Source organism: Cynocephalus volans, chromosome 1 (genome assembly GCF_027409185.1).
Source record: "Cynocephalus volans isolate mCynVol1 chromosome 1, mCynVol1.pri, whole genome shotgun sequence".
Lineage (NCBI taxonomy): Eukaryota > Metazoa > Chordata > Mammalia > Dermoptera > Cynocephalidae > Cynocephalus > Cynocephalus volans.
This window is the reverse complement of record NC_084460.1, coordinates 11,162,602-11,183,456: the sequence shown is the minus strand read 5'-3', so window position 1 is coordinate 11,183,456 and position 20,855 is coordinate 11,162,602. Positions and strand designations below refer to the sequence as shown.

At 46.7% G+C, this 20,855-nt stretch overlaps 1 protein-coding gene across 2 annotated transcripts in view; it reads right to left on the bottom strand.

The window, feature by feature from the left end:
* Positions 1–20,855, bottom strand: part of SLC24A3 (solute carrier family 24 member 3) — a 515,190-nt gene that overhangs the window by 396,756 nt on the left and 97,579 nt on the right. For both annotated transcript variants that reach the window (XM_063088283.1, XM_063088282.1), the window contains one exon: positions 6,953–7,081. In XM_063088283.1, the coding sequence (XP_062944353.1) occupies positions 6,953–7,070 (118 nt within the window). In that variant the 5' untranslated portion in view covers positions 7,071–7,081. The remainder of the gene's footprint in view (positions 1–6,952; positions 7,082–20,855) is intronic.

Sequence of the window (20,855 nt, the reverse complement as noted above, 5' to 3'; positions counted from 1 at the left end):
CCTCTACTCCCTATTTTATCCTGTTTGTCTACAGAGTGACTTCTTGGGCCAGAAAACCCCACTAGTCAGATGCCTCCTAGTTCATACCTCTCTATGTCCTCTTCCCACAGCTCACCCTGTAAGAATGTCACGTTGTCACTGAACTACACTAGATGATTTATTCATCTTTAAAACAATCTTAATAATCCCACAATCTTAATAATCTTGCCTGCAGAGTGGTAGAGTCCCTGCAAATGACTTCCATCAGTCTACCACCCATTGCATTTCTGGTAACAAAGAAAATACAGCTACAACTTATTAAGCACATGCTATGATTGAGGGCCCAGCTGCTTTACAAAGCTTACTTCACTTAATGATCACCACAACTCTGTGAAGAAAGCATCTTAATCTGCATTTTACAGAGGGTGAAAATGAGGTTCAAAGAATTTAGGAAACTCCCCTGGCATCGTTTCTCCGTAACCCAAGCTCTTTCCGCACTATTGCCGATGACTTCATCTACACAAAAACATTCATTATTTTCCCCAAGGTTCTTGTATTCCCAAAGAAAAGATGCAATTTGCAAATGAGAAAAACGGGGACAATTTCTACCCAACTGATGGCCCTCTCTAGGTGAAAAGATAATCAAATGATGTCCCCTTGGCCAGGTGAGAATCACGAAGATTAAACCAAGAGCTAAATCCAGGCCTGACAGACATAAGTTTGGGTTATGATTTTTCTACAGTGGGACTATGCTGCTTTTGCAATAAGATGAGCATAAAGGAAAGTTGAAAAACGTATTTCTCAAAAACAAATTAATTTGGGGAAAATTAAGGTAGCAGAGACTATCTACCTGCTCATCAAATCTGTTCTCTCTTCTTCTTTCTACATGCTGCTCATGTACATGTCCCAGCATTCCTGGAGTTAGACGTTGTCCTGTGACATAGCTTCGGCCCGAGGAATGTGAGCATATGCGAGCATCTAGCTCATAACCCCTACTATGGACAAAACTCCATGCTGTTTCTGGTCTTTCTTTACATGAGAAAGAAATAAATGTCTCTTGTGTTAAACCCCCAAAGCTGTGGGCTTTATCTGTTACAGCAACTATTATCCTATCTAACAAACTCAGTAAAGAATTTTGACACAAATTAAAAAGCTAATCACATTAGTGTCTAATTTGTTCCAGCTAAGAATGTCAGTAGATATATTGAAATCATTATAGAAATTACAAGTGCAGAAAAAAGTTAGTGAGAGTCATGCGAGCTACTAAAATAATGTATGGATTTTAAGACTTTAAATTCAGTTCTTTCCTGGGTTCAAATTTAAAGATAACCATACAAGGTGATTGCAATTTGTCATTCTTAATATTTTGGATATATTTGGTTAAATAAAATATATTATTACTAAAATTAATTTTACCTGTTTCTTTTTACTTTTGTAATGTAGCTACTAGAAAATGTAAAATGACATGTAGCTTGCTTTATTTTTCTATTGGACAGTGCTACTCTAGACTGTGCAAACGTCACATCTTTTATTCAATTATTAATATGTATAGTGTGTCTACTGTGGGAATTGGGTGGCCCTGTTTTGCTTCTGACAAGTCCTGGGACCCTGGGCAGGTTGTTTATCCCTCTGGATCTTGGTTTTCTTCACGTAAAAGATGAGAAAGTTTCATGATTTGTAGATTGGTTATGCCCAGCCATGTGATTTTAAACCGGCCAACCCCAAAGTTATGGTTTAAACCCCCCAAAACAGTAGGATCCCAACACTTACTTTGTTCTTGGCCAGCATCCTGAACCGATGTGCCTACTTGCCCATCTGTGTCTGGGTTCTAGTTCTTATTTATGGCCACAATTACCCCTTGAATATACCTCTGGCTTCCCTCCTCTACTGCAACTCACATTTAACTCAGACTATGTGGTTATCCAGCCATTCCAGGAAAGACCTGGCCTGGTAAACATTCCCCATAGGGCCAGTGCCCTGCCAGCCTCACCTTGCTCTTGCAACACAGGCCCAGGTGACTTCCTTTCCTTCAGAGGCCTTAGACCAAGTAAGTCAGGCAGTTAACGTGAGATGACCCTTTATCAAAAGGAAATCTAGTGATATCACAGTGAAGCCCACACCAAAGGCCATCATTTTAAACATTTTCCTTCTTCCAAAGTTTATTTGAAAGAGGCACTCTGAGGAAAAGCTCATTTCATCAAAATATCAAAAAACTGAAAACCAAAAATTGATAGTTTTTCTGCAGACAGACTGCAAAGTGTACAAATAAATATCACAATGAATTCATTTCTGCTACAGTTGCTCACCACCCTCAAAATTACATTTAGTTAACTTAATTTTCCAGAGATCAAATTTATTCAAAGTTAAATTTCTCTTAATAGATCATTTGGGTAAACAAATTTAAGTGTTATTTGCCAAAAAAAACCAATATATTTCCAGGGTTCAGATGAAATCGGCAGTGTCAGGCTAAGAAAACAACTTTAAATATTCACAGAGAGCTGAAAAAACTGCAGAAAAATTGGAACTTGGAGGTCAGTCTTTTTCACACCATTGTGCAGACACAAAAAATCACAAATTTCCACCAATACCAGGTCTTTGAAGTGCTGAGAAAGAATGCCATTAAAAAAAAATCCAAATTCCTTGAACTTTTTAAGTGAACAGATATGATGTTGCTGGGGGCAGGGGAGGAATTGGTAAAGGGACACAAAAATCAACTACATTGTATATTGACAAATTAAAAAATAAAAAAAAAATTTAAAAAATCCAAAACGCATAAAGCAATATATCTTTAAAGTAGCAGCTGTCATAGGAAGAGGGTCTAATCTCAGCTGTTACTACACCAGTCACAGACACACATAGCACCTTTTATAAAGGGCAACGTGCACCCTGGGCTTCCCCTAGCCCACAAATTGGGTGCCCTGGGCTCTGGTTTTTGGAGAGAGAAGGGGTGGGGAGAAAGACATGGAGGTGGTAAGAGAGAGAGAAAAGGGGAAAGGGAGAAGGACAGAGGAAGGAAAAGAAGGGTTGAGGTATGGCACAGAATTTTGCAAAGTAAAGCACAGTTATTAAGGAAAGTGGCAGGGTGTCTTGGGGCGGAAGTTTTTGTGAATCTATTCTTGAAATTTCTTGGAACTGCTGGATTTGTGCAATGGATGGGATAAATTAGTTGAAGGTCTATTTCATAGATGAGGAAATGGGCCTCTAAGGAGCAAATCAGCCTCATATACCCACAGAGAATAGCACCAGAATAGAGGTGACTCCATCTCCAGCCCCTGAATCTGTAACCTTACTCTAATAGCATCTAAAACCAGGGGTTCTGAGAACACAGTCTGAGAAGCCCTGTGACATCACAAGTGACAGCTGGGAGTACTTTATGACAGATGCCAAATTAACTCTAGCCTGTGACCTTGGCACCATTACTCACATAGCCAGGGCAAACACTGCCATCCCAAATGCCCAAGTTCCCATGTAAATAATCACCCATCCAAGCACAGGGGGAACCCTGATCCATCGTCCTCGTCAAGTCCACTGCTGCTGCTGATGTCATCACAAATGGGAAGGGAAGGAGTCCAGAAGCCCCAGGGCTCACTTCCTCACCACTACATTAAGACTTTGGAGAGGAGACACCACTATACTGACAAAGCACATGTCATATTCATCGCGTATGAGGCCTCTTAAGGGAAACTGGGTGACCTGTGAATGAAGCTGCCTTTGGCTCACTCCAATTCTACCCTTTCACCCCACCACAGGTCAGGGGTAGATAAGATGGATACTATTAACACTCTAATTCTAAATCAAGACCTTAGGAGTGCTCTGGATCTCAATTACTTTTCATAAATATTGATTCAGTTGAGATTGAGAAGCAGACTTCCAACAGCATCTGGAAAGGGCACTGAGACGACTGGGGATAGTGTGTGCACGGCAAGGTCCAGATCACAGTGTTGTCAGAAGCATGGTTCGGCACAGGCAGTGGCTCATCCTAGGCACGGGGTCTTCAGAGCTTATCTGTGTGAGAAGACCGTGCTTGAGCCTCCTTGTCCAGCTGACTGACAGCTCAGACCTGGGCCACCTGAGGGCGTGGCCTGTTGACAGGACCAGACGGACATATCTGCCTGTTCCTGTGGGCACCGGCTGGAGAATTTGCTCTAGGAGTCTTGCACTGTAACCCACCCGTAACGGGGAGATGGGCGCCCCCAGCAGACAGTGGGCAGTCATGAGCGAGCTCTGACTGCGAGGGGTTGACCCTGGGGTTGACTAAGCTGTGCGTACGCTACCACTCCACTGTCATTTCTCACAGCAGTCCTGAAAGGTCAGAGTCATATCTCAGTTTCACAGAGAAATGGACAGAGGATTAGGGAGCCTATTTTGTCCAAAGCCCACAGCTTCTCAGCTGGGATTTAAAACCAGGTGAAGGTGACTCCAAGACCCAGGTTAGAGATGGGGCTCTCTGATTTACATGTCCTCGAGATGTTTGCAACTGAATTGGAAAGAAAGGAGATATGTCCAAACACAGTCGGAAGTTCTAGACCAGTCTGTCCAATCGACCTCACTGTGATGATGGAAATGTTCTATAATCTGTCCAATTATGGCAGCCACTAGCCACATGTAGCTATTGGGTTTTCGATGCATGGCCAGTGCAACTGAGAATCTGAATTTTTAATTTTATTTAACTTCAATTCATTTGAATTGAAATATCATCACTGAATATTCATATTACACAATGCAGTTTGAGACATTTTATACCAAAAGCATTCAGAGAACAGAATGGTCACTGCAGTCTATGGCAGTCCAAGCAGGCTTCGTGAAGGATGCAGGCTCTGAGCCAGCCCTTGATGTGTTGGATTTGAACAGGACTCTTCCTGTTTCAGGCATGATCCTCTTCCCTGACAGCTCAGATCTGGGCCACCTGAGGGTGTGGCCTGGAGTCAAGGGCCCTAGAAATCAAGCTCATCAGTCCCTTTGGTCTACAAATGAGGAAATCAAGAATGTCCCTCCCGGTCCCATGTTCTTTTTGGACCTGTTGTACACAGCCTGACTGAGTTCTCTTTCACCTCCTCCCATTTTCCTTCTGAAGCTTTCTTCCCATCTCTTTCCCTGAGGTCTCCCTGCCAGTGCTGGGTTTGTGCTTTTTGCATCAACCTGGACATTTTCTTTTCTACCTAGGAAGCTGAGTCACTTCCTCTCTTGGACTGGCTTTCAATGCACTTTATGTTTCTACCATCACTTTGAGGAACGAATTTCCAAATGGAATGAGCAATGCCACTCACAGAGAGACCAACCACGCTCCCCCCAAAACACAACCCCAACAACGGGGAGCAGAAACCCTCCATCCCCGCCAGCCCTGTGTGTGGCTGAACCCAGCACTCAGAGCTGGTCACCGTATTGTATCTGACTCCATTCTTTCCCGTACCAAAATTGACAATTGGGCTACTACTGTATTTCTGTCCTCTAACATCCCAGTTACCAGCAGCCTAGTAGTTGGAGACAGATGTTGAAAAATACTTGACTATAAGACCAGATCAGGAGACAGGGTTCTTGGCACAGAACCTGCTCCATCCTGTCAAGCCCTTTCAGGCCAGTCCATGGTATATTCTTTGAACACACATGGCTTGGTCCCCTCAGCTGGGGAGTTCAAGCCCTTCATGGTCTTTTTCAATTCCAGCTCGTGTAGCAGCCCACGTGCTTCACCAACCTTAGAGAAAGTTCCTTGTGAGCATTTAATAAAAACCACAGTAAACCTTGAATTCTCCAGCTTGAGGAATAGAGATCATGTAGGTTTTTTGGGGGAAGGGGATAACCTATTTTTAATTCTTTCCGGCTTTGCTTGGGAGCTGATTGTTAAGATCTCAGCATGGGTGGGCACTTTTACCCATCTTCCCAAAAAAGAGCAGACACACAACCTCTTGAAACACCTTCTGTACTCAAAGGTCTATGGTTCTTTGGGCTGCAGTAAAGGTTGCTTATGTCCTTCCATGATGACACTGAAAATGAGATTGGCCTTTCCATGTGGGATCAACATGTCCTTGAACTCCTGAGCCCTTGAAAGGGGCACACATGAGGCCCAAGTCCCCACCATGCAAGGAAGGAAGTCCCAGAAAGCTGTGAAGTCCAAGTCAGGGTGGCAAAGTATGGCCACAGACCTGCTCTAGTCCACAGCCTGTTTTTGTACAGTGTGTGAGCTGAGAATGGTTTTCAAATTTTTGAAGTGTTGTAAAAAAATGTTTTTAAAAGAACATGCTACAGAGACTGTATATGGACTGCAAAACCTAAAATATTTGCAATCCGGCCCTTTCCAGAACAAGTTTGCCAACCATTGGTCTAAACCATCAGGGACCTCATCCCTCCAGAGGGGAACATGTCATTTCCCTGAGTCTGGGTCCTGATCATTGCTGGTGCCCTTTGATCCCCTTTGTGGCTGTTTTCTCTTTCAGTTTTAGTAATATTGCAGGTGCAGTGCTCCGTATGTCTTCCTGAGGAAAGGCACAATGTACATCAAATATAACTGAAAGATGAATATTTACTTCTTCCAAGAAGATCAATGTCATGGGAGAGGATCTGGCCCAAACTCTGTGTCTTTAGTGTTACAGAAACATGGCTCCTGATTAAAAACCAGCCAGAGAGGTTCCCAGGGATCAAAGCCAAGGCAGCCCCAGAACACCTCACTCATCCTATGCCTGACTCAGTTTCTCATTTGCCAGCAACAGCCTCCACATTTGATACCTGTACAGAATCAGGAGAATCACTGTCTCTCACTTACCTTGTCTCCAACTCCACTAGAAAAAGAACACAAAGGTAGCAATGCACCTTAATAGTCCCTTAGGATCTCACCTTTGAGTTTCTTAGACACCTGCCCTAAATGTCCTTAAGGTCCCTCTGGACTAAAATTTAAAGAAAAAACATGGCACCTGGCTCTTCCCCAGCCATAAGCAGAGAACATGGCGACCACTGCCCCACGAGGAGCCAGCACTGTTACCTGGTTCAGTGCAGTTCTTGCTGCTCCGGAGCCCTGCATCTTCAGAAGTCAGAGTGTCGTTCACCTGCATTAGCTTCCTCCCCACCATCCACTTTCTGTCTTCTCCTATGAGGTCCATGAGGTCGAGCTCTGGGGAGAAAAAGACAATAACCACAATCACTAACGGCTGGGTTTCAGCCTTGGCCAGTGCTGGTGCTCAGTGGCTTAATCAGCCGTTCTGCACTCAGCCCTGCCTTTACTGCCTGAGGGCTTCCTCTGGCTGCTGGATCCTACTGGGCCCAACAGAGGCAGCCCTCAGCCAATGACCAGTAAGAATTGTTGTATAAATACCTCGCCGCTTGAGTGGGATGACTTTGAGGTGTGTATTCTAAACTGGATTTCAGCGTTCTCCCCAGTGGGATTAAGCTCCAGTTGTCTCCAGTGTAACTCTCTTGATAAAGCATTCTTTATTAGCTGCTGTCTCCTCCCTGTTTCAATTCTCTGCTCCCAATGACACACTGAGAAATGTTTAACAACCAACTCACTGCGGGGTGGGGAGAGTCCTGATCTGTAGTTATTGGCCAATTTCCCTGATGTCAACACTCCCATCACGGCAAACTTCAAGCTACCAACATGGCATCATTGAAAACGGAACTGGGAAGATGGGCACAATCAGCTTCTCTAAGTCAGTATGAACTGGCGTCCACCCCCCCCCACTAGTATTTCCTTGAACCACCTCCCCAAATAAACCGCCTGCAACTGAACAGGTGCTCAGGACCTGCTTTGTGCTGGTTACCCAAGTTAAGACACCAATTCAACAGCCCCAAAGTGTGGCCAGTGAGTGCCACACAGAAAGTTTTCAGCAAACAAGAGATGAGGGAATGAACCAGGAAAAAGTAGACCACAGAATGCATGTTAGGGGTGAGCAAGGACAGTGCTCAGGTCTCTGACCGAGATGGCTGTGGGAATGGAAGTGTCAGGAGAGACAACACAGACCAAAGAGCACATGAGAGGGGAGAATGTGGTACATTCTCTTTAGGACACGTTGAGTTGGAGTGTCTGCGGAGCATCGAAAGGGAGGTATGCTGCCTGTGTAAAGAGGGCTGGAGATGCCTCAGGGGAGAAGAGCTGAGCATCAGGAGAGTCACAGCAAACAGGGATGTGCTACAGACGTATGCACAGATAGGGTCTCCTAGAGCGAAAGGGGGTACTGAAGAGAAGGAATGGAACCCAACCTTCCTCCAGAGAGTAAAAGAATTCAGCACAGGATCGTGAAAGAGAGGAAAAGAGCAAGGGAAAATGGTGTCAAGGAAGGTAAGCAGAAATAGAATTTCAAGAAAGAAAGAAAGAGCAGCCAATAGCCTTGACCATCACGGACAGATCAAGCAAGACGACGGCAGAGAAAGGACAGAGCTTGATGTCAGGGCATCACATGGAGGGGGAGACACAACCCAAGAAGGCTCTGTCCAGGGGCTTGGGACTACAGAAGGAAGTGACAAGAGGTGATGGCCACCTATTGAGTGGCCAGGTGGCTGTGGTCAGAAAAGCAATCTAGGGCCGAGCCCATGGCGCACTTGGTAGAGTGCTGCGCTGGGAGCGCGGTGACGCTCCCGCCGCGGGTTCGGATCCTATATAGGACTGACCAGTGCACTCACTGGCTGAGTGCCGGTCACGAAAAAACGACAAAAAAAAAAAAAAAAAAAAAAAAAAGAAAAGCAATCTAAATGCAAGTAAAGGGCCTATCCCATGGGCCCAGTGGCCTTCACAAGAGCCCACAGGGCAACCTAGCCACATTGATGACATGTTCTGAAACAGTCAACGAGGAGCTGAAGGGCTGCATACCCACTTCTCTGTTGCTGTGGTGATTCAGTTTCCCAAACGATTTTACCTCCGTTATTGAATTTGACCTTCGTGACACTGCTCAAGAAGGAAAGGCCGAGCATGGACTTTGTCTCTCCAACACCTAATCTCTGGGGCTCAGAGTAGGTGCTTGGCAAATGCAAGCTGAAATAATCATTCCCATTTTATAGGCAGGTAAAGTGAGACTCCCGAAAGTTTCTGGCACCTCACCTAAGCCTACAGGACACACGTGATAGCAGCAGCTCATGCATTGAGGTCTTCCTCAGTCAAACAAAGCCTCCGAATTCAGATGTAAAATGATCAAAATACCTAATGACAACATATACACATTAGACAGGACAGCCTCTCACGTTTTTCTCAAAAAAAAAAAAAAAAAAAAAATAGGGTAGAGTGTGAAGCCTGACTAGAATAAACAAAAATCTTAGACTCTGAAATACAAAAGCCTACATGGTAGCCACGTATATCAGTCTACCCAAAATTGTGAGAACGATACCAAAGTTAATTCAAGTTGAAAGCAAGGCAGTTGTTGAGTTTGGTTAACCTGAATGGTTGATTCTTTTGATTAAGAGTGGTGACAAGCAGAGAAAAAAATTTTAAAAACTCAAGAAAGAACAATAAGGTCAGTGGCCTTCAACTCCAACAAGCAGCCCTAGGGTGTGAACAGAGCACCGTGTTATCATAACTGATCCAGAAGTGTGAAGAAAAGCACCCTATGTCTAAGTCTGGTTCCTCCAAAGGGACAGAGAAGAGGAACTGGCCAGCAGACTGTGCATCAAGCCAGATGCCAAAATAAGTAACTAGAACTTGAGGCCTCTGGAAACCTCTGTGGGCCAGTGTAGACATGCATCTCAGACATCCAAGGCGTGACAGAGCTTGGGTATTTATCTACCCACTCCTGGTCTGCATTGGTTGAAAGCTATTCGAAGGGAACACTAATTTCAACCTGCCACATGGGTGTCCAGGGTGGGCTCTGGTGCCCAGCAAAAGGCTGTGGAAAAAAAGATGCAGGTGCTAGTAGCTGGACTGTGCCAGTGTGCACAGAGTTAGGAATGAAGTGACACAGACAGCACCATGGCATCTGCAACTGCAAGGTATCTAAAGAGAGTCGTGCTATGGTCATCAGACTGGTCACTCCGCTATTCTTATAATCTGGGTCAGAGGAAGATGCTTTGCAGTAATGCAATCCTAACATTCAGAAAGACCGCGAAGATGTGCAAAGAAACAAGAGTATCCCTCACAGTGACTTGCAAAGTTCTTTTCTATGCCAAGTTTCCATAGCTCTGTAATTCTGGGAGAAAAGCTGATACCAATTAAGAGATGTAAAAATAAAGCTAGCTATTGTAGCAGAAAATTAGAGGATTTTTTACATAATAATTCAATATCTTCAGGAATTACAGACTATTAAGGCAGTACCTCTTGATTCCAAAATCTACAAATTTTTTTCTCAACAAAAATATGTTTGACCACTGACCACTGACCACTGATACAGCAGCACTAAGACCAGAGTCTGAGAAAGTCAGACTGATGAGAGCAAGGCCTTCCCACCGAGGACCAGGTTGACAGTATTACTTCCCTGCTCATTCGTCCTCGCTAAACTCCTGGTGAGGTAGGGACAGGTGGTTGGTTCTGGGGTCAACTTATATTTGGGGTAAATAAGTAAGAGTGCAAATGATTTGCCTAAGATCAGAGCCAACCCATGGCCACATCAACTACCATGTAATAGTTATCATGGCTTCCATTTATTGAGTGCCTATTCTATGCTAAGACTGTTCCATTCTTCACCATGTTTTAATTTTACAACAGTCCTACATGGAAATATTAGCTCTATTTTGCAAATAAGGAAACTGAAGCACAGAGAGGTTAAATTACTTGTTCAAGGTCACACAGCAAACAAGTAGCAGAATGGAGATTTGAACCCAGGTCTACTGACCACAAAGGCCAAATTCTTGATAGATCCCTTGGTAAGATGAAATCTGTCCTGGTTGTATTATACAGCTGTAGTAAGGTAGATAGATAACACAGCCTGCCCCTCATAATAGGCTAGGGGTGAAGACTGTCTCACTGGACCTATTTCAAAGATGGTTGTTTCCCCAGAAACTATTAGGAAGAGCAATGAGGCATGAGTATCACTCATGAAAGCATCATCAATGAAAGAATAAGACCGTTCTAAAACCCCATTCCATGCAAAGCACTCTGATCACTGTTGATTTCCTAGAGACTAAGCTGTTCCTATCGGCCATGACACAGAAGGTTATATTCTTGCATTTAGGGAGGAGGAGAGGGGCAGTGGGGAAGGCCTGGAGGGTGGAGAGGTGAAGGGGATACAGAGAGGTGTTCACAATTGGCCTTTTCCAGCTTCCTTGGACTTCCCAGCTTCCTTGGACTTCTCTGCTATGGCAGATAGGCCGCTGTGCAAAGCTACACTTGAGCAACATCAACAAAAACACTTGGCCTCTGTAAACTGCATTCCTGGCTCCACATCGGTCAGGCCCTGGAAGTTGCATGTTGGCCTAATTAGTCAGGGAGGGGATGGGAGGCAAAGAGGGAGGCAGCAGCTCACATGTCACCAGCAGAGGCAGCCTGTGTGACTGCAGCTTGAGGAAGGGGAATAGGAGGGAGCCATGGGGACAGGGCGGGTGCCTGCCGGAAGGGGAGGAAGCCCAGTTCTCAACCCAAGACTTGCATGCGCTAAGGAAGGATGGAGAGTGGAGGCCGGATGCCAAGTTTCCATTACAGAGCTGTGTGCTCACCCTTTCATGCTCCAAGGAGAGCTCACTCTCTCCTCCTCCTCCTCCTCCTCCTCCTCTCTGTGACTGGGGCTTAGACGGCTTATTCTGACACCGAGAAAGGATCTCCTTGGGTGCCCCCTGACAAAGAGCCCCAGCCCACAGCCTGCACCTTAACACTGTCAGGAGGCACTGTCTCCTATGCACAACCTCGTCCCACAGGGCTTCCTACCCTTCCCAAATGCTGGTCCCAGGCCCAGCGGAGAGGCAGTGAGGGGAGTGTACCACACCATCAGCCCCACCTTTGTGCCACACACCCTTCCTGTATTGCCCACTCCGTCCTCCTACAGGGAGCAGAAACCACTTTCCTGCTGCTGATGATGATGATAATGGAGTTAAGTAGCCAAGCCAGGACTCCAGCTCAGATCTGACTCCAAACCCCAGGTATTCACTTCCCACCTGTCTCAGAGCTCCAGGAGCCTGGGAAAATGGCCTTACGAGATCAACAGGCTCCCTTTGAGAGGACATATTAACTCTCTCCTCCCTGTGAGCTGGAATGTGCCTTTCTTTTTGAAAACTGGGATGGAGAGAACCACTACGCTGAAACACACAGAGAACTATGGCACAGCCCCCCATTTGCAGATGAGAAAACGGAGTCTTGGAATGCCTAATGCAACACTGAAGAAAGAACTCCAGAAAACTCAGTTAACGGCACAAGAAACCACCAATGGAGGCAGCCACTGACTGTGGCTCCTCACTAGGCTGTAAATACCCCACACTGCAATTTACACAGCTGCCTCCTCTCTGCATGCCCTGGGTCTTCACCCAGGCTTGGAGGTCAGTTTGCATAAGCCACAGCCAGAGGACTGCCTTGGGCAGACTCGAGCACGCAGCAGCACTCCCCAGAGACCCCTTCGTGACCCCAGCCCTAGAGTCTCAGGAGCGTGGCCTGGTGGTTCCCACCCTGTGTGTGTGAAGAGGGTGCGACAGAGCCCCTGGCTTTCTCCATGTGGATTTTTTCATGTGGATTTTCCGGCTGAAACAAGAGCTTCCCTGTGCTCTTGGTCATGGTCCTTGGAAGGAGCACAAATTGTGGAGAGGCTACACCCGCCTGGGTGAGCTCTCCAAACCCACCAGGAGAGGAAGAAGCTGGAGGCCAAACAGGCCAGTCGCTGGTTCCCCTCGATTGCTCCACAGCTTGCAGAAAGACAGAGATGGGAAGATCCAGAGGCGGTGGCTGCAGGGAGGCTGTGGGTTCTCTCAACTTCTCTCTGCTGCACTTTACACGCTGTGCCTAGTGGGTCAGGGGACACTGAGAGACTGGTGGGGTGGGTCCAGCTTTTCCTCTAATGTCTCCAACTAAGCTGAGGCAATCACACGCTTGAGGCAGCTTGCACGCTTGATTTCAACTTCTCCCCACGATCAAGGCACTACATGTCCACTCCAGGACGAAACCCATGTGGAAAGTTTCTGGTCCTTCTGACGGGCCTCTCTTTCACACAGAAGGGAAGTGGGGTGGAGGTGACCCCAGTCACCTGTCTGACTGAAGCAGGGCACTTTGCTGGATGCCCTGTCCTCTGATCTAAGGAGTGGCAGCATCGGCAGCTCCTGGGGCTGGACTAGAGTCAGAATCTGCAGTAGCAAGACCCACAGGAGATCTGTGACCACACTGGAGTCTGCATTGCTGCTCCAGACCCTAAGGGAAGCCCTCCCCTCAGGAAAGGCAGAGGGAGGCTGCAGAGCCTTCAAGGACCTGGCAGAGGACTGCAGGGGGTAGGCTGAGGGTGCAGGCAAAGCAGGGGCAAGCTGTCGGGGCTCCAGTGCTCTGCTGTGACAGCTGTGGCCTCAGTTGTGTCCAGCATCCAGGAGACTGGCCCTGTAACCAGTCCCCATGCAAACTCACCCATAGGTGGGGGGAGAAAAGGCCCAGCTCTCTTCCTACATCCCACCAAAATCTCTTCACCTTCCCATCCCACCTGGCACAGACCCCTACACTGCCCACCCCACATGCCCACACCCACACTGGCCCAGGCTGAGTGTGGGAAGGGGTGGGCTGGCTGAGCCCCCAGCAAGGGTGGCCTTGGGAACAAGGGACTGCACAAAGCACCCAGACCAAAGGCCTGAGCCAAGACTATAAACTGACTCCAGGTGCAGAATCTGCCATGGTTATTGGGCAAATCAAGAAAGGCTGGGTGTGAGACTGACACAAAGATGGGGGAGCCCACATGAGCTCCCTCTGCTTCAAATCCCTTCCTCCAGGCAGTCTTGCTGGACTCTCCAGGACCATCTCCCACCCCCTTACCAAAACCTGTCTGTCTTTATTCCATTGCTCGTCCCCCATCCCCACCCCCAGTTTGTAAGCTCCAGGAGAATCCAGCCTCCTGCATGCATTTTCTTCATCACTGTGTCTCCAGCCCCCAAAAGCTGGCCTGAAACTAGGCAGATGTTTCATTAGAGCTAACACCTTAGTTAGACCAGAAGTAATCACCGAACCCCCAGGGAAGAGGGGAGTGCTGAATGTCCAGGAGGGATCCCATGTGGGTCCATTTCACCCCTCAGGGTCATGCTCTTTGACCTGGGTGTTAAGTTTGAATGATAGGCCTGGGAATTTCAGTGGCAAACCTGAGCCAGAATCCAGGTTTTCTGGGTTCCAGGACAAAACTGTTCACATCACAGCCTTGCTCCTGGACCAGCCACATCCACACCAGCTGGGGGCCTATGAGGAGTGCAGACCCCTGCCTTGGACCCTGCGTTTTCAAAAGGTGGCCCACGTGCTCATTAGCACTGCAGAAGCTCTGCACACCACGCTACCTATTTGGTTCCGACTTCATTCACAGGCACTGGTGCTGCTTGTCTTCAAAATTCCTGCTACGTGATCAGCTTGATTTCAGTCTCTAACACCCAAAATGCGGGGTCCCCAGAGACCAGAAAGGCCCCTCATTAGGACCACATAAGCCCCTGCCAGAGATGCCTCAGCACTCACTTGGGGTCTGACCACCTGGAGATGCTTTTCCCACATTGGCCTCGACAGCTCCCTTTTGAAATTGCTTTAAGGCTTAAGAAAATCAGGACCCAGCAACCTGGTCAGAGCTCTCTCTTTTCCCCACAGCCCCATCTTTCTTCACTGAACTACTAAATGAAGCAAATGGGGTTGTTCTCATGAGCCGTTCCCACCGGCCCCACCTGGAAGAGGACCTCTCTCCTCTCTGTATCTCTATCTATCTTTCTCACACGCACGCAATGGTCAATATGGAGTTTCTTCTTGTAAGAGACTGAATTTTTATCCATTTGTGTCCCACAAAATTCATATACTGAAATCATAACCCCAAATGTGATGATGTTAGGAACTGGGGCTTTGGGAGGTAATTAGGTTATGAGAGTGGAGCCCTCATAAATGAGGTTAGTGCCGTTATAAAAAGGACCCCAGAGAGCTCTGTAGCCCTTTTTCCACCATGTGAAGATACATGAGAAGGCAGCCGTCTGCAACCCAGAAGGGGACTCTCACCAGAACCCAACCATGCTGGCTCCCTGATCTCAGATTTCCAGCCTCCAGAATTGTGAGAAATAAATTTCTGCTGTTTAAGCCACTGAGTCTATGGAATTCTGTTATAGCAGCCTGAACCAAGACACTTCTCAAACTTTAATGCACAGGCATGGATATAATTTAGGGACCTTGTTAAAATGCAGATTCTGAATAAGTAGGCCTGAGAAGGCTCTGAGCTTCTGTATTTGTAACAAGTTCCTAATGGATGTCAGTGCTGCTGGCCCAAGCACCACTCTGAGTAGCGAGGCTCTATTACACATTTTTTAATGAATGCACCCACGCAAATGTGCACCCCAACTGCGCTGCATTACAGAAAGGAAACTGCAAGCTCCCAGGCAATTCATCCTGCACGAGCTCCAAGCACTCCCTTTCGCTCTGGCTCCTGAAACACTGCCCAAGATAATTTTTCATGTTTTAAAAGGCAGAAAACCACAAATACCATTGTGATCAATCCAGATCTGTACTGTTCAAAAGAACTCTGTGCACTGATGGCAATGTCCTACACCTGCACTGTCCAATAGGGTAGCCACCAGCCACTCATGGCTATTGTTCACTTTAAATATGACTATCCAACTGGGAACTGAGCCTTTAACTTTATTTAATTTTATTTAATGTAAATTTAAATTTAAAAGAGCCACATGTAGCTAAGGGCCAGGCTAAGGGTCGACCTCATCTCGTGAGTAGGATGTCCCTGCTCCAGGGTCAAGAACCGAGCAGAACCTCGATTCTGTCAGCACGCCGCAGGGGCGAGAGAAGGCAAAGAAAAATGCAGTGGTCTCTAGATGGAGGTCATCAAACATTCTAATGAGACAGAGAAGATGGGGTTTGCCTGACTTTGGCTTTCTTCTGGTTTTCTTCTTTGCCTGAGAAGAAAGACAGTCAATCTTACTGGTGAAGGAGAATGGAAAAGCTCATTAATATTAAAAACTAGCCCCAACCCCTCTTAGACAGAAGAGTTATAGTGATCTTGCTGTGTGGCAGAGAATCGTCTCCCCAATCAAGATTTAAAGCAAGAACAACTCAAGCTGATCAAGAAATCATGTGAGGTCCACATAGGAAGGTAGCTTGGCTTATAGTAATATAAATTTACACACACAAAATTAGATATGAGGCTTAAATATAATACATCATTATACATATGTATACATAATCCATATTACAGTATTAATTATACATAATTTCTAAATAAAAAGACATTCCTAAGAACAGTTGGAGATCAGAGCTGCAGACATGTTTCATTCCAGCTACACACTATGGCACTCTCAGGCTGTGCTGGTGTGTCCCGCATGCCTAAATCTTTCACACATTTGACCCCTGCAAACCTGCCAAATGTGTTCCTTCAGTTCTCTTTAAAACTCACTTTTTTCACTTCCAATTGAGAATTTGACCAACTACATCACTTGGCTCCTCAAAATTACTGCCATTTCCATCGCTTGTGCTTGGATAAACAGTCCAATTTATTCCTAAGTATGTGTATAAAATTGTCTGCTGTTTCCTCTCAGGCTGCCTTGTCTCTGCCATTACAGAACAGGGCAAGAACGGAGTCTTTCCTTAATTCTGGGATTTTCTAAATTCGTGCTTAGAATAAAAATATCACTAAGGAGTCAGGCAGAGGGAAAAGAAATGTAAAGTAATTTCTTCTCCACAACCCTGACTGCACACCTTTCTTAAAAGGTACCAAGGATCAGTACTCTCTAGGGGGTAAAGAGAAAAAAGAGAAAGGGGAAGGGAGAGGAGACATAGGTGAATAGTGAGAAAGAACATTTCATCTTATGGAAATAATAAGAAACTTGTCTTCAGACAATTATTACACTACAGTTATCCATGTATGTTTCCTATTTCCTCCATTGGACTATAAGCTTCCTGATGACATCATTTGTTTGTTTGTTTTTTCTCATTGGCCTCCAGTACCTACACAGAGGAGTAAATCTCCACTGAGAAATTTAAAATGTTAACAACACTAGGAGTTTGGTGCCTGGACTCCCAGTGCTCCCCGCACCCCCCTCCCAATCCTTTCTCCCTTAATTTGAATCAACCTCAGATTTTCATTTTGGGGCTGACCCCTCTCCCACACCCAGTCTACCAGTTATGGGAGGAGGCTCTGCACACCCATTCCCACGATGCCTCAGTTACTAAACACCTGGCCAATCAAAGTCCCACATCCTGCGGGCCAGGATGATTGGTTGTGAGATGTGCCCATAACTGAGCCCGGCCAATTAAAGCAGAGCTCCCAGGAGAGAGAGATTCACCCACTTTCCCAGTGAGATGGAACTTGCCAGTAGGTTCAGAGATCGAGAATGCAGCAGCACACAGAGGTGAGCAGAGCCAGAGAGCCAGAGGGAGCCCAGGTCCTGATGGCATCACTTTCCAGCCCCTGAATACCTGAGCCGTACTAACTGTGAGCTTTTCAGGTACATGCTGCAAGTATTCCCTTTTACTCCTGAGCCAGACTGGCTTTTCTCTAACAGCAACTGAAAAACTCACAGCGGATATGTGCTTCCACTTTTTATCCCATCCCAGGTAAAGTCTGGTGAAATCCAAAACAGAAACCATGTAAAGCTTTTCCCCCAAACCTCCCTGCCTTCATCCTGTGTCCATCATGATGCAATGCTGAGCAGAGAGCTCTTCCTTTTCTCTGCAAAAATGTGCCTCATCCTGCTGTGAACATAGAGCCCCCCAAACGGCTTCTATGAATCAAAGTAACAAAACTTTAAGAACACTGGGAAAATTGTGAATTAAGATGGCTATGGGACATGAAAGGTTCAAGCACAGGCTGCAAGGGCTGAAGGTCTGCCACTGAGGTTGGAACAAGATAGTCTATGCATGGATCCCCAAATTCCCAGCCAGGCTGGGCCAGGTGACAGCCAGAGGCTGGCCAGTCAAACAGAAGCCTCCAACATCATCATGATATCACAGTAATGCTTTAGATTGCAATGCAGGGCCTCCTAATCTTTGGAGGGGTCTTGGTTTGAGTTCCCCGAAAGCCAAGTCTGAGACAAAGATTTGGACGCTAGTAGTTTATTCTGGAGGGGATCCCAGGAAGAAGGAGTGAGGGAGAGTGGAAACCAAGACGGGGGGGGGGGATAAATATGGATGCACTATGGAGGTTGCTGCTTCTGGCAACAAAGGCAGGATCCCACTGGAAGCTTGGAGATGCATCCAGAGTACCTCCCAAAATTGTAAACCGAAGAATAAGGACTGTGGTTCCTGTCTCCAATAAGTTTAGAGTTACCCAGGAGCATAAACCACCCAAATTGCAGGCTGCACTTTGAGTAGGCCAAGCAGGGTCCCACCATTGGGGAAGACCCTGAGCCAGGAAGCAGAAAGACACATGGCCCATGGTTGAGGTGGTGCCGCCACTGCAACGAAAGTCTGAACTCACACTGAACTTCCCACCACAGCTGGAACCCCAGGAGGGGTGAGGGCTGCCTCAAGGGACACCAGGTGATGTCAGCTACTGAAGGTAACATTGGCCTTATCTTGGAAACAACGTCTCTTGAAGCAAGTGGGAAGCTGCAATCAGTGTCCAGGGCCATGGACACGCAGGTTTTCTAGTAACGTTTGCCTCTTGTGCTCCCTCCTCTTACCGTGGAGCATGACGCCAAAATTAACATATCCTCTGCATGCTTCACAGTGAGAAGGACAGGACTGACACAAGGTGGGCAGGGCAGTTTTCATTTAAACACAACCACTGGGCTCTTCTCACTTTTTCCTACTCTTGGGCCCATCGCTCGTGCCTTTCCAAGTTGGAAATTGAAACCAGCAATAGGAGAATAACAAGGTCGGACCCATGCCCTCTCGGTTTCAGCCCCAAGGCAGAGATCCACCCAGAGGAGAGGGAAAACAGGGAGAGAGGACACGACCGAGCCAGCCCAGGGTAGGCTGGTGAAAGCAGGACTCCCTGGCCACTGCCTCTCCCTAAGCAAAGGGTGGGCCTGCTTCCCACTTTGAGCCAGGGAGCAACGCCTCCCTCAATCTTAGCCCCAGTGACCCCCTCCAAGTGTATTTCTATTGATTAAGGACTTGCCTAAGTAGTCAAGCTTTGTTTATTTTCAAGTCCTGATGATGAGCACTGACATCTAGTGCAAACTTCCAATAACCTCCCCCGTGAAAACACTCACTGAAAACGATAATCAATGCTCAGTATTCGGGATCTGCCACATGCCCCTAGCCAAGGGCTCCTTGCATTTTGTTCTCTGTGCATTTTGCTCCTTGCATTCCCGTCTGCTCCCTTCTCTCCAGCCCGTGTTCTCTCTCTCCCAAAGCCACACAAGGCCATTCACTTCCAGTGCGGTGAGATCCCCTGTTCATGACAGCCACCACCAGCCGAGGTTAGTAAGTCCTTTGACAGGGAGCCAGAAAGAAAAATGAAAAGTGAAAGGTCTCTTCCACTGTTGCTAAAAGCAAAACAAGTAAGAACAAGGGAGAAGGGCCAAGAAAAGGACACACACACACACACACACACACACACACACACACACACACACACACACACACACAGAATTGTGTAGTCGCTCCACAGCAGAAACTTGAGCAGATGGTCACAGATACAGTGGATGTGGTTAGTAAGTGTCCCCATGGTACATACCATAGCTACCGTCCTTTTCCAAAGATCCCATCCCTCCTTCCCCACTGTGTACCAGCAGGAAGTTGTGGAAAAGGGGTGGTCTGACCCCACCTCAATGCTGGGGATGGGCCACCATTACTACTTAACATGACTGGGGGAACGAGTCATTTCACTGGCCAAAGGGCTTGGGTCAGGAGTGGTAAGTGGCCCATCCATGGCAGTGAGATGTGAGAGGAGGTTTGCTGGTGGCTTCTGGGAAGGAAGGCCTCTCACTCTTCTGGGAGCTGCTGATGTCACATGTTGTTCTCCTGTGAAGAGGCAATGCCTGGAGCCACTGCAGCCATTTTGCCACCATGGGGAAGCTGGCTTTGGAATAAAACTAACAATGAGTTGAGAAAAAGGAGAGAACAAAACTGGGCCCTTAATGACATCATTGGTCCATTGATCACACCAGCCTTGCAGCCACCTGCAGAAACACCTGCATTAATTGCATTAATCCTCCAATATATTAAGCATTTTGCATTGTTTCCTATTTTTGACAGCATGATGCATTTATGACTGATGTATCAGATTAAGACTTTGGTTAAGAAAACATGAGCATTGTCATGCAAAACCTGAGACTTTGGTTCAAATTATTGCTCTATAACTTTCTGACCTATGTGGCTTTACTACTGCATGAACTTCTTCCTGGAAGCTGGCCCTACACACTTGTGAACTATTCCATATATCAGATTTGGGGACACAAAGATTTTTAACAAGGGCAGCAAGAGCTCATCACAAAGTACCCAGCTCCCTTCCCAGGCGTCCATTATCCCTCAGGTCTGTGGCTTGAGTGAAAGCACCCACCATGTGCTCACCTGGTCTTCATCAGGGCAGCCCTCGTGCCCCTCAGCTCTAAACTGCTGTCAAGAAGGAAAGAACAGGGTAGGGAGTTCTCAGAATAAGTTCCCATCTCTCTGAAAGGATTCCTCATCATAGAGAAGATCAGTAATGCCAGGAAGGGCACAGGGAAAGGTGTCATCTGCCTTACGAGGCAGCCCAAACCAAGCGTTGAGCCTCATGCGGGGTTGGGGCTTCCAAAGTGCTGCAGAAAGTCTTTCTTTGTCATCTCCTGCTTCCAGGGCCATGGCTTCAGTTTGCAATTAGAAACTCATTGAATCTGTGACTCAAGTTGATCCCATCCTCTCTGATGATAGGCTGTCTATTGTCAGTTGATAAACAGGAAGT